This window comes from Lynx canadensis, chromosome B1, assembly GCF_007474595.2.
Source record: "Lynx canadensis isolate LIC74 chromosome B1, mLynCan4.pri.v2, whole genome shotgun sequence".
Lineage (NCBI taxonomy): Eukaryota > Metazoa > Chordata > Mammalia > Carnivora > Felidae > Lynx > Lynx canadensis.
Genome location: NC_044306.2, coordinates 143456299 through 143468895, shown reverse-complemented (window position 1 = coordinate 143468895; position 12597 = coordinate 143456299). Strand labels below are relative to the sequence as shown.

At 42.2% G+C, this 12597-nt stretch overlaps 1 protein-coding gene across 3 annotated transcripts in view; it reads left to right on the top strand.

The window, feature by feature from the left end:
• SEPTIN11 (septin 11) overlaps positions 1–12597 on the top strand; it is an 89355-nt gene that overhangs the window by 69985 nt on the left and 6773 nt on the right. For all 3 annotated transcript variants that reach the window (XM_030313632.1, XM_030313631.1, XM_030313630.2), the window contains exons 6-9: positions 1108–1204; positions 2452–2620; positions 8209–8341; positions 9788–9975. In XM_030313632.1, the coding sequence (XP_030169492.1) occupies positions 1108–1204; positions 2452–2620; positions 8209–8341; positions 9788–9975 (587 nt within the window). The remainder of the gene's footprint in view (positions 1–1107; positions 1205–2451; positions 2621–8208; positions 8342–9787; positions 9976–12597) is intronic.

Here is a 12597-nt window from a genome sequence, read left to right as displayed (position 1 = left end):
TCTCCCGGTCCGTGAGTTCGAGTCCCGCGTCGGGCTCTGGGCTGATGGCTCAGAGCCTGGAGCCTGCTTCCAATTCTGTGTCTCCCTCTCTCTCTGACCCTCCCCCGTTCATGCTCTGTCTCTCTCTGTCTCAAAAATAAATAAATGTTAAAAAAAATAAAATATTATTTCAATATGCAATCAATATAAAAATTAATGAGATATTTTCATAGTAAGTCTTTGAAATCCAATATATATTTTACAGTTACAGCATATCCCAATTTGGAAGCATACCCAAATTACTCCTAACACACTTGAAAATTTTTCAACATGAAATAAGTACCAAAAAGATAATTTTCCTCTAATGTTTGCATCCACATTGAGTAAACTAGTTTTTTAGTTTTTTTTTTTTTCTTTAGAAAATTTAAGTTTAAAGCAAAATGAAGTGCAGTCCCAAAACAATACAGTTTTATTTCACGGAAAAATAATTTTGTTATATTTTTAAGTTCAAAGGTAAAATAATTAAAAGTAAATAAAAGTGGGACATCTGCGTGGCTCAGTTGGTTAAGCCCCCAACTCTTAATTTCAGCTTAGGTCATGATCTCTTGGTTTGAGAGTTCGAGCCTCACACTGGGCTCTGCTGTCAGTCAGGGCCTGCTTGGGATTCTCCCTCCCTCTCTCTCTGCCCTTCCCCTACTTGCGCTGTCTCTGTCTCTCTCAAAATAACTGTACTTAAAAAAAAAAGAAAAGAAAAACAAGTATATAAAACTAAAATTCAGTTTCTTGATCCTGTAAGCCCTGTTTCTGATGCTCAGTGGCCACATATATTAGCGGCTACAGTCTTGGACAACATGTGTCTGAAGCTTCCTGTGTGGTTGCAAAGACACCTACGGTTTCCTTTGAATCTAGCTCATACCACATAATCAATATTTGGTCATAGGAGGGGTGGGTTACACGAAGCCCACCTCTGCTGACCTGCAGAGCTTCCTCCCTCTTCTACCCACCCTCCCCTTTGTCTCCCCCTCACTAAGTGAGGCTGGCAGAAGGGGCGGAGCCTAGGCAACGTGGAGAACCAGCCTGGGCAAGACCTGGAGAAGGTAACAACTCTGTCCTTGTGTTGCTTCTCAGGTCCATCTCCCATTTGCTGTGGTCGGCAGCACTGAAGAGGTGAAGATCGGCAACAAGATGGCGAAGGCCAGGCAGTACCCCTGGGGTGTGGTGCAGGGTATGTGCACATTAGGGGGCAGGGGGTCTCCACATTTAACTCCTGTGGTGACTGTTCTCGCTTCTTCTCTCTCTGCCCTGTTTGGGGAGGTTTTGGGGGAGGTCCTCAACCAAAGGCAGGACGAAGGGAGGGTTGTACACATGGCATTTGTGAAGTGAGGAAGCAAGACCCTGTGACCAAGTAGGTAGATGGTGGGGAGAAGTGACCACAGTGCCCTACTTCCGGTGAGGCAGCCCCTCAAGAATATTGGCTTATGTGGCAAATTGAGTATAAATTCCTGGTAGAAAAGAGCTCTTCCCTAGAAGTTTCAACAACTTTCATACCAGTTTCATCAGCAAAGTATAGTAAGAAAGCTGCAAAAGGTTTCTTGTAAACAAGAAGTTACTTGTTTCTCCATTATCTCTGGAAAATCTGTCTTCCAATTAAATGTTATCTCAGTGGATATCTGAGAATTATGACCTATTTGGTGCTGGGAGACATGATCATAGTCTCTGACCTGAAGAAGCTTCCCATATGTCACTTTGATAGGCAAGGACCCTATTTTCCTGCCTTTGTGTGTTTTGAGGGAGGACATCTGATGCTATAGGTTAAGTAGGATAGCTATAGAAAGTTTCTTCATTAGTTTAAGATCTATCAGTCCCCCTTTTCTTTTTTTCTGAATAAAGGCAATAAATCTGTGAGAAGGGAAAAGAAATTGTACCTTTCAGATCTCTAAGAAAATTACAATTTTTATGAATCTTACCTATTTCTCTATAATAAAGCTTTTTTCATAGTGTTGATGAAATTAAGGGAAGTGGTATATAGAACCTGCCTTGTATACTTCCAGGGGGCACGGAGTAGTGGAAATAGACCTGGCTTTGCAGCCAGATGTTGTGTTTGAACGTAGACTCTGCTCCCAGTACTCAGGAAGTCAGCTTCCTTACCAAAGCCTTGCTTCTGCATCTACAAGACAAGAGTCACAATGCCTACTTGGCAGAATTGTTCTGAAGGATAAAGACAATATTTATAAAGTTCCTCTTGCAATGCCCTGCCCTGAGCAGGCACTCTGCGATCACTGTGGTCATCAACATTATGGTCCACATTGTTGAAAATCTTGTCCTCTTTGGGAATGTAAGGCGAATCCAGTGAAGGGTCTTCACACAGCTTTGAGATTTCAGGAGCGATGGTGATAACTTTTTGAAAGTGTCACTTCGGATTTTTAGGGATGTCATTGCTGATAGCCTCTTCCACCTTCCCATCTCTTGCAGTTGAGAATGAAAACCACTGTGATTTTGTGAAACTTCGAGAGATGCTGATCCGCGTGAACATGGAAGATTTGCGAGAACAGACTCACACCCGCCATTATGAACTGTATCGGCGCTGTAAGCTTGAGGAGATGGGGTTCAAGGACACTGACCCTGACAGCAAGCCCTTCAGGTATGAGGGCACCTAGCAATCAGCTGTTTCCCAGACAGTGGCTTGAATGGTGTGTTGTTCCATCACCAAAATGCTTGTCGGATTGAGATAGCAGTGATTGAGGGACCTGGTGGGGACACGTTAGTAAGCATAATTGCCAGGCATTGCGATAACCACTTTATTGGTATTATCTCAAGTGAGCGATGTAGATGATGTCATTGCCATCCTCATTTTACAGATGAGGAAACTAAGGCACTGAAAGTGTAAGCAACCTACCCAAGGTCCTACAAGTAGGAAGTGATGGAGTGAGTTTTGAACCCCTGCTCTTAATCATTATACTCACAGAGGCACAGAGCCTGGTCTAGGCATTTACAGAGGTGTGGCCGCTCAGTACAGTTTGCTCCGTTCGTTCATGGTTGCCAGCCAGGTTTCACTTCCCAGGACTCTTATCAGCTCTCTGTGTTTCAGTCCAATGCTAACAATTAATGAGGAAGAAAGGGAATAACTTGTAGAAAGTTTCTTGTGTGTTTTCCCACATCATTGATGGATGGAGATGAAGTGGCAAAATGTGAAGGGGGGAATTAATGCAGAGTTAGCTGCCCAGCAAAGGCCCAGCTGCTGTCAGAACCTAGGCCGTGGGGGAGGGGCGGCAGGGGCTGAGTACCTTAGCCACAGAGTGGGGAGGGAAGGCAGGGCCACCAGGCCAGGTTTGCCACCTGTGGGCCCAGAAGAGGATTGCTTTGTCCAAACTGGGCCCACACTGGGTCTTAATGGAGATTTCAGTTGAGGTGATATGAGGTGTGCCTGGGCATGATCAGGGGCTGCCGTTCCTTGGTCTTCTGCTGTCTCTGTTTTTGGCATTTAAATTAAAATACCTCCTGCAAGCGCAGGGTAACTGCCCACCAGAAGGAGGTGTTGCTGGGTAGGTCCAGCAGGGCTCTTGAAGGCCTGGCCAAGCTGGGTGCAGCCTCTTGCTCTGGCCTCGCTCACTTCAGGGACTTCAGGATGATGGCAGATGTTGTCCAGGCCTTTTGACTTGTAGAGGATATGCTTTATTCACACATCTTCCATGTCCCATTTGGTTCCATTTCTTCTGGCCTAAGGTTTCCGTTTTGTTTTGTTTTGTTTTGTTTTGTTTTGTTTTGTTTTTACATCTCACTATATTTATTTTTTTTATTGAGGTATAATTAACATACAGTATTATATTCGTTTCAGATGTACAACACAGTGATTCAGTAATTCTGTACCTTCCTCAGTGGTCACTGTTTGTCACCAAACAACATTATTACAATATCATTGATTATATTGCCCATGCTGTACTTGTCATCTCCATGACTTACTTATTGTATAACTGGAAGTCTGCACCTCTTAATCCTCTTTACCTATTACACCCATTCCCCTGATCCACCTCCCCTCTGGCAACCACCAGTTTGTTCTTTATATTTAAGGGTCTGGTTTTTGTTTGCTTGTTTGTTGCTTTGTTCGTTTATTATTTATTTATTTTTTTAGATTCCACATATAAATGAAACCATATGGTATTTGTCTTTCTCTGCTCAACTTATTTCACTTAGCATAATATCCTCTGGGTCTATCCATGCTGTCACAAATAGCAATATCTCATTCTTTTTTTTTATAAGCTGAGCAATATTCCATTGTGTATACATGCCACATTTTCTTTATCCACCCATTTATTGATGGGTGCTCAGGTTCCTTCCATATCTTGACTATTATAAATAATGCTGCAATAAACATAAGGTACACATATCTTTTCAAACTAATATTTTTATTTTCTTTAGGTAAATATTCAGTAGTAGAATTGCTAGATTATATGGTATTTCTATTTTTAATTTTTTGAAGAATCTCCATACCGTTCTCCACAGTGGTCGCACCAATTTACATTCCCACCAAAAGTGCATGAGGGTTCTCTTTTCTCCACGTCCTCACCACTGCTTATTATTTCTTGTCTTTTTGATATTAGCCATTTTGAAAAGCATAAGGTGATATCTCATTGTGATTTTGATTTGTATTTCCCTGATGATTAGTAATATTGAGCATCTTTTCATCTGTATGTCTGTATGTCTTCTTTGGAAAAATATCTATTCAGGTCCTCTGCCTTATCAGCTATTTCATTTGCAAATATTTTCTCCCGTTCAGTAGGTTACCTTGCCATTTTGTTGATTTCCTTTGCTGTGCAGAAGTTTTTTATTTTGATGCAGTCCAAATAGTTTATTTTTGCTTTTGTTTCCCTTGCCTGAGGAGACATATCTAGAAAGAAGAACAAAGCTGGAGGTATCGTAATCCCAGATTTCAAGATATACTACAAGTGTCTAGTAATTGAAACAGTTTGGTACTGGCACAAAGATAGACCCATAGATCAGTGGAACAGGGTAGAGATCACAGAAATAAACTCACCCTTCTGTGGTCAGAATCTGTGACAAAGGAGGCAAGAATATGCAATGGGGAAAAGATAGTCTCTTCAATAAACGGTGTTGGGAAAACTGGGCAGCTACATGCAAAAGAATGAAAGTGGACCACTTTTCACACCATGCATATAAATAAACTCAAAATGGATTAAAGGCCTAAATGTGAGCTCTGAAACCATAAAACTCCTGGAAGAGACCACAGGCAGTTTCTCTGACATTGGCAGTAGCAACATTTTATAGATGTCTCAGACTTTCCCTCTGAGGCATTTCCAGCATCCCCGGCACTTCTTGAGCCTGGGACCACACTGAAGGGGTGCAGTGAGGGGACCCTGCACGAAGGGCACCACAATTAAGGGGAAGCAAAAGCTGCTGCTGATTTGAGTGGTTTCCCAAAATTTCATCTTCAAAGCCATCATTCCCAGATGCTCTTGGATTTTTTTCCATGTGAATTTTGGGTGAGCTGGGAGGAATATAAGTATATTCCCAAAGCAGAGGATTTCTTTGTGGGTGTACAGTGAGGTCCATCCTTCCTTTGAGCACCCGGTATCCACTCTTTGTCCTCCAAGCTGCTCTTGTGTTTATAAAGCACAGAGTAATCTCTAAAGCCAAGGCTAGTAAGGGGCAGCCATCACCTGAATATATCGTACAGCAGGAAGCAAAACCAGGAGCTGGACAAACACAGTAAGAGGCTGTACGAAAGCCTTGGAAGTACGTCGGAGCCAGTAAAGCTGAGTGTATTTCTGGTGGTGTCCTTGACCTGCCTCAATTTAGAGTTGTGTCTTTGTTGTCCTGTGGCAGAATCTGTGTATCTATCTGTCTACCCACCTACCCACATGTCAGCTTGCTTTCTCCTGTGCCCATCTTACCACCTGCCGCCCTGTGGTCTTCAGCCCAACCAGAGCAGCATGCATTCTCTGGACCCAGGTCCCCCTCCCTCAGACCTTGGCCCCTTCCGGCTGGCATCTGAAGATGCCAGAAGAGGGAAGAGGATGTAGGACACAATAGGGACTGGACTGATCCTGTTCCTGATTCTTTTCTCCTGAGACTCCTTTGTACTTTACCCCAACAGTCCCTGTCCAAACTGCCCATTCCTTATCTCAGAGTGCCCCCTTCCCCTGACTCTTGTCAGGTCACAAAAAGGGTTTAATTACCACTATTCTCTCAAGAGATCACAAAGTTTTCAGGTTCATGAGACCCATTTGTTTTGGGGAACATGCAGACCTCTGTGCAATGGAGTGCAGTGGATAGAGTTCCTGTCTGAGCTTGATGGCCTGGGTGCAAATCCCAGGTCTGTTACTCTTCACTGTTTGACCTGGACAGATTACTAAACACTTGTCTCCAAGTTTCTTCGTCTATGAAGTGGGAGGTAGATAGTAATACCCACCTTATTGGGTGTGTAAGGATTAGTGAATTCTTGTGTGTAAATTGCTTCGTACCACTGGTGATGTGTTATTCTCCAGGATACCCTTCACTAGGTAGTTCCAGAAGATTGTAACAGAGAGAGAATTACACTGTGTGAATTACCAGAATGAAGTCTGAACTGAAGTACCTGTTCTCATTCTCCTTTCCCTTGAAAAGGGAGATCTATTCATTATCATAAACAAAAAACAGAGATTCCCCCCAAATTTTATAGCAGGGAGAGGTCATCTTCTGCCTTCAGCAGTTCTGATCTAAATACTGGTAATGAAGAGTTTATTAGATGCTAACAAGCAAAATCAAATCCATGAATTAGTTCTGTCAATACATTTCTATATCTCCGTGGCTATATATCTTAAATCTCAAGTCTAAATATTGCTATTAGTATTAGCCAATGTCAACATTGGCCCAAAATGTTTTTGTTTCATAAGTGAAAGCTAAATATACCTCTGGAAACTCAAAGTGCTTGATTGTTCATTAACAGGTTAGTGTGGACACCCTTGAGGGTAGGAGAACTTATTTTTAATCAACCAATAAAAGTGTTGATTATAGAAGTATAAGCAATCCTATTGAAGACATTTTCTGACTGTTTGACTCCATGCATGCTTGCTCCTACCATCTGAATGTCCTTTTTCTCCTTCTGAAAGGACCAGTGTGGATGCTGGGAGGCAGCTCTGCATGGTCCCCGGGGTTATCCACAGGTTATCCACTCTAATTTGGAGTCAGCACTTAGGATGAATTCAGCCCACGAGTAGAGATGGATATTCTGCAGACTCGCATTACTGTAACGGGTTCTGTTCTAGGGAGACTGCAAGGGAGAACTAGAAACCGCACCTTATCAAATATCAGCACTTGTCTCTCTGTGTAGGTGTAGGTATGGGGGTGTGTTTTCTTAAGTTGTGTTACCAAAAGCAATTTTTCTGCCAATATATTTGTTCTGACTTAGAGGTAAAGCTGAATCTAGCATTCAATTTAAAATATTGGGCTCAACGTTCTGTAGAGAGTCAGGAGGAGGATGGGATTTAAGATAAAAATAAAACTCTTCCCTGCTCTACTTTCAATTGATAATATAACTTGAAAAGCAGCAATTTTCTGTAATATGTTTAGATATACTATTGTCTCTAGATGGTTCACTGAGTCTGTTTTCTGAATTGGGGGCTGGAGGGAGGTGAGTGGGGAAGGGTAATATTTGCTAAGCCCTGATGGTATATCGAATGCTTTACTCACTTTGCCCTCACTGAATCCCCATAATCCTATCTCTAGAAGGTAAATGCTGGTGTAGCTGCATCTTACACAGAGAACACGGAAGCATAGGGTCTGTGCCCATCCCAAGATCAGTCAGTAAGTTGCTGTGGCCAGAATCCAAACCCTGGTGTGTGTGGCTCCAGTGCCTTTGCACTCTCTCCCTACACTACTGCTTTCATTTTTTAAAATTCTAACTCTCATCTTGGTGTCTACTTGTTTGCTGATCTGGAAAATACCAGCCAGTCCAACCCAGGCTTTCCCTGTGTGAATAGAGATAGGATACACTTAGCCAGTAAGACATCCCTGTAGTGCCAAATTGTGTTTATTGACTCATCTCTGGCTCTTGATGTGCTTGTCTTTCTGATCACTGCATAACTCAAAAGAAGATGGTGTGCCATTTTATGTGTCCTTTGATATGGTAAGTGGCAGCCTTACCTATTTTTTGGAAGCAGTGAGTAGAAATTATATGAGCTGAAATTTCCTATTCAACTTCACAACACTGTCCTTGGTTTGGCTTTTGAATAGTCTTCAGGAGACGTACGAAGCAAAAAGAAATGAATTTCTGGGAGAACTTCAGAAGAAAGAAGAAGAAATGAGGCAAATGTTTGTTATGAGAGTGAAGGAGAAAGAAGCTGAACTCAAAGAGGCAGAGAAAGAGGTAAGCCATCTGTCCTCCTTCAAGTGAGAGAAAAATAAGTAAGATGTGTTATTAATACTTCACATTATATAGAACTTCATGCTCTCCTAAGTACTTTCTACATATATTTTATCACATGAGCAGCTACCATGGTAAGAGAAGCGGTCATGTATTACTCCCATTTTACAGATGATAAAACTGAGAGCCATAAAGCTTAAATGAGTTATGCAGTCACAAAGCTAGTAAGTAGCAGAGCTGAAACCAAAACTAGACCTTAGGTCTTCAGGCGTGGTCTCGTGTTCTCTGTAGCTCAATATCTCCTTAATTTACAAGTCTTGCAACATAAGAGTTGGGATTCTGGGACTGTTATTACTATTATTGTCTTAGTCTATGAGCCAACTCAGTGAGCTAAACAGTGGATGGGCCCTTGGGCACAACCTGATGGGTAATGGACTCCATATGCCCTATCTGTATATGCATCTTCTTCCTTTGTGGGCATGCTCTCCCTGCTCCAGCATCCTTTGACTCCTCTCATTGCCCGTGACCAGGCCAGATTAACTGCCTCCTAGAAGGTCATATGGGTTTCTGCATAACACTTATCTCATACGGAGAGCGTGAGAGGGGGAGGGAGGGAGAGTAATCTGTTTGTCTCTGATGGCAGATAATGAGTATCTCAAGTGCATGACCTATAGCTATATTCAGTTCCAAATTGTCTAAATAATTTCTTCATCATTCTCTTTTCATTTATCTTTATAAAGGCCACTGAAATTTAGAGGTTATTTAAATAGCTAAGCACTCAGTATAGTTTTGCTACAGAGAAAGGAAAGTTGAGCCTTATTTGTTGTTGATTATAAATACCAAGTGGATGCTGGATGGAAATCTAGAATTATCTAGTAAGAGTTATTTCCTTCATTCTTTCTTCCCTTCCTCCCTCCCTCCCTCCCTTCCTTCCTGCTTTTGTTTCTGCCTTGTGATAATTTTCTGAATTTGGTTTGTCAAGAAATTTGCCAGAAATCTCCCAACATATTCTTATTATTTGAACACCATACATCATCTGTGGTCACTGTGTATGTCTCTAAGTAAATGTATATTATACATTTTGAAAAAGGACCAGAAATAAAGAACTACCATTACCACTTGGGTAATTTCTGTTAGGAGCATGGATAATTTTTATTTTCTTCCTTATGCTTTTTACAGTGAATATGTATTTTATTATCAGTAAAAATGAACAGAATTCCCTTTAGTGAGTGCCACAGGCTCCAAATCTCAAAGGCTTATAGGGCTCCAAGGGGTGATCTTTGCCCTCTCAGCCTGGCTCCTCCAGGAGTGCCAGACGGTGCTTCCCTCGTGGGATTAAAGCATGCGCAGGAACACGAGGCATGTTTGGGGTATAAACAGATGCAGAAGATCTTCGGCTGTAACTTTCCCCTTCCCTCACCAAACTTGGCCTCCTCTTTTCCTCTCCAGCTCCATGAGAAGTTTGACCTCCTAAAGCGGACACACCAAGAAGAGAAGAAGAAAGTGGAAGACAAGAAGAAGGAGCTGGAGGAGGAGGTGAACAACTTCCAGAAGAAGAAGGCAGCGGCTCAGCTCCTGCAGTCCCAGGCACAGCAGTCTGGGGCCCAGCAAACCAAGAAAGACAAGGATAAGAAAAAGTAAGCGGGTGTCCCCCCCATGCATCGGGGCCCTCTAACTATTGATTCCTCTTGCATGTTTCTACTTTTTCCCATTTACAGACTGGAAACTGGTCTGTTACCAGAAAGATAAATGCAAGTCTTTTCTCTACAGTGCAGGGAAGATGATACAGGTTTTTAAAGTATTTGTAAAGGGTACAGAAATATTAATTTATAAAACTTGACCACATGACCAAGCAATCAGGGCTGGAGGAACCTGCTGTCTCCGGTGGCATCTTCTGCACCAACACTAGGACTCTTGAGAAGACAGTCCATATCTCTTCACTACTCCCTGGAGACAATCCTCATGACTCTTGATAAAGGGCATCCTAAAATGATGATTGTTAAAATTTTTCTATCCTGTGTTGTGAGGCTTGATAAGCCGGTCACTGAAAGCCTTGTTTCCGAAATGGAAGATCGGGACGAACCGCTAGTAGCCACAAGTTTTCCCTTAAATTCAATAAGATGGTGAATTGTTTTATTGTGGAAATGGGATCAAAATACCCTTCCAGTTAAGACACCCTCACCAATCCTCAAAACACACCTATCTCCATACAAAAAAAAAAAAAAATTTTTTTTTTTTAAATATGGCTTTGATTTAATGTGCCAAAGGGTCAGATTCTGCTCTTAAAGTAGTCACTTTCTGTAATACTCCAATAGTGGCTGCCTGAATCCAGTGGGAGACTTGGGCCTGCCTTGAAATTCTCTCATGATTTGAAGCTCTACATCAAAGCACCTTAACGACTAGAGAGTGCGGTTTTATGACAATCGCTACTGGATTGACAATAAGCACAGTGGTCAGTACAGTACCTTCTAGGAAATCTTTTGTGGCGGCTGGATGGCGAACCCACAGATACTGCCCTGCTTGGTCTAACACACGGTGCTCCTAGGGCAGCGATAAGGCAGCCCCGAATGTGTTTCAGGATTCTTGCTCTTTATCCTTAGATGCCGAGATTCTAGGGGAAAAGCGGACAATTAAGTAAACGATAAAAATGTTGGTACTTGGGTAGGCAAAGAATTAAATTTTAACAAATAGAGCAGATAGGATTGAATCTGCGCAGTAATTGAGACCTATCATGGGGGACTGGGCACAGTGGTGGTGTCCTTAGTCTTGGTGAGCATGCAGACTCACCCCTGAGGGACCTCATTACACTGCCTGTGGCAGAAAGCACAATAGACTTCTACAGTGATACACGGAGAGAGTTTTAAATTATGCCTTTGACTTTCCAAGCTCTGAGACAGCAGAAAATGTGTCAAGAGAGCAAAGAAATAAGCATGTTTTCTAAGCAATAGAAAGTAGCTGGTGTAGATGTGGTGTGATTTCTATGGGGTTGGTGCAGACCCAAGTGTTCAAGGCCTCCCAAGGGCTGAAACTTTACTTATGCTGGATTAATTCTGGGAGTAACAATTGCCTAGATTCTAATCCAGTTCAAGAAAGTGCCTTGTGCTGTGCTTGTTGGGAGAGTATCAGTCACTCATGGTGACGTTCCCCATGCAGAGATTCAGAGATGAAATGAAAGTCATTTGGCACTATCTATACACTTGTTGATCCTAACTAACCCAAGATAAAAATGAGAGAGAGAGAGAGAGAGAGAGAGAGAGTGTGTGTGTGTGTGTGTGTGTGTGTGTGTGTAAATGACCACATCCATAGGCATGGATGAAACAAAAAAGCTGCTGACTCACAGCTTAGGAAACCCAAAGTCAAGTTTTTCTTACCCTTAAGCACTAATGTGCATAAAGGTACATGTTTCAGAACTAAAAATGTTTTTAAAAGACCAGCAGTGTTCCAAGGATATTTCATGTACGCTGGATGTGCCTTTAAGCAATACTAGTTCCAAGACCGGATCCGTACTGTGCCTCCATTAAAAAAAGGTCTCTCCAGTAATAGACTTCCCAGCGTAGGGAGGTTTTTCCTTGCCCTTTTGATCATTTTAGGTTATTTTCACCCCAGCCTTGGGCCTTAGTTGTGTATAATGCTTTTCAAGTTTACATGAAGTACGTGCAAATTCTATTTTAGCCTTATTTATACATTCTTGTGTATCATTAATAGAATTAGACTTCATTTGGTGTGCAGTAGTGACCAGGTTTTGTACCTGACGATGGCACATATGTGTTGGCAGGTTCTTAACCTTTTCTACAACTTTCCCATTTGAGCACAGAAAGCAACTGCAAGTTGGAGGCCTGAAGTATAAAAGTTAACCACCCCTCTCCCGCCCCCGCCACCCCTTCCAGCCAGGGGAGAGTTCTGGTTAGAGAGGACCACAGAAAGACAGTCACCAGGGTAACCAGAGCAGCTCTTTGAAAATAAATGGGAGACTCCTGTCTCCTCGTGTAGCTGGAAGAGATGCTGGAGTCACCATACATGCCACTTAGGGGCTGGCTCTGTTTCAGAGAGACAATTTTTACGAAAGAGACGCTTATTTATTCACCTGGTATGCTTCCACCTCGGAAATTAGTTTTTCTAATAGTTTTAAATTCTGTTTTTTCTATTCTAATGACACGCTCCCTTTATAACGTAGGTAAGGTTTTATGCTTCTACTTGAGCTGTAGTGGCATGAGAGCATATAACCTTCCCTAAGATTATGGACAAAGTAGAGCTAACCC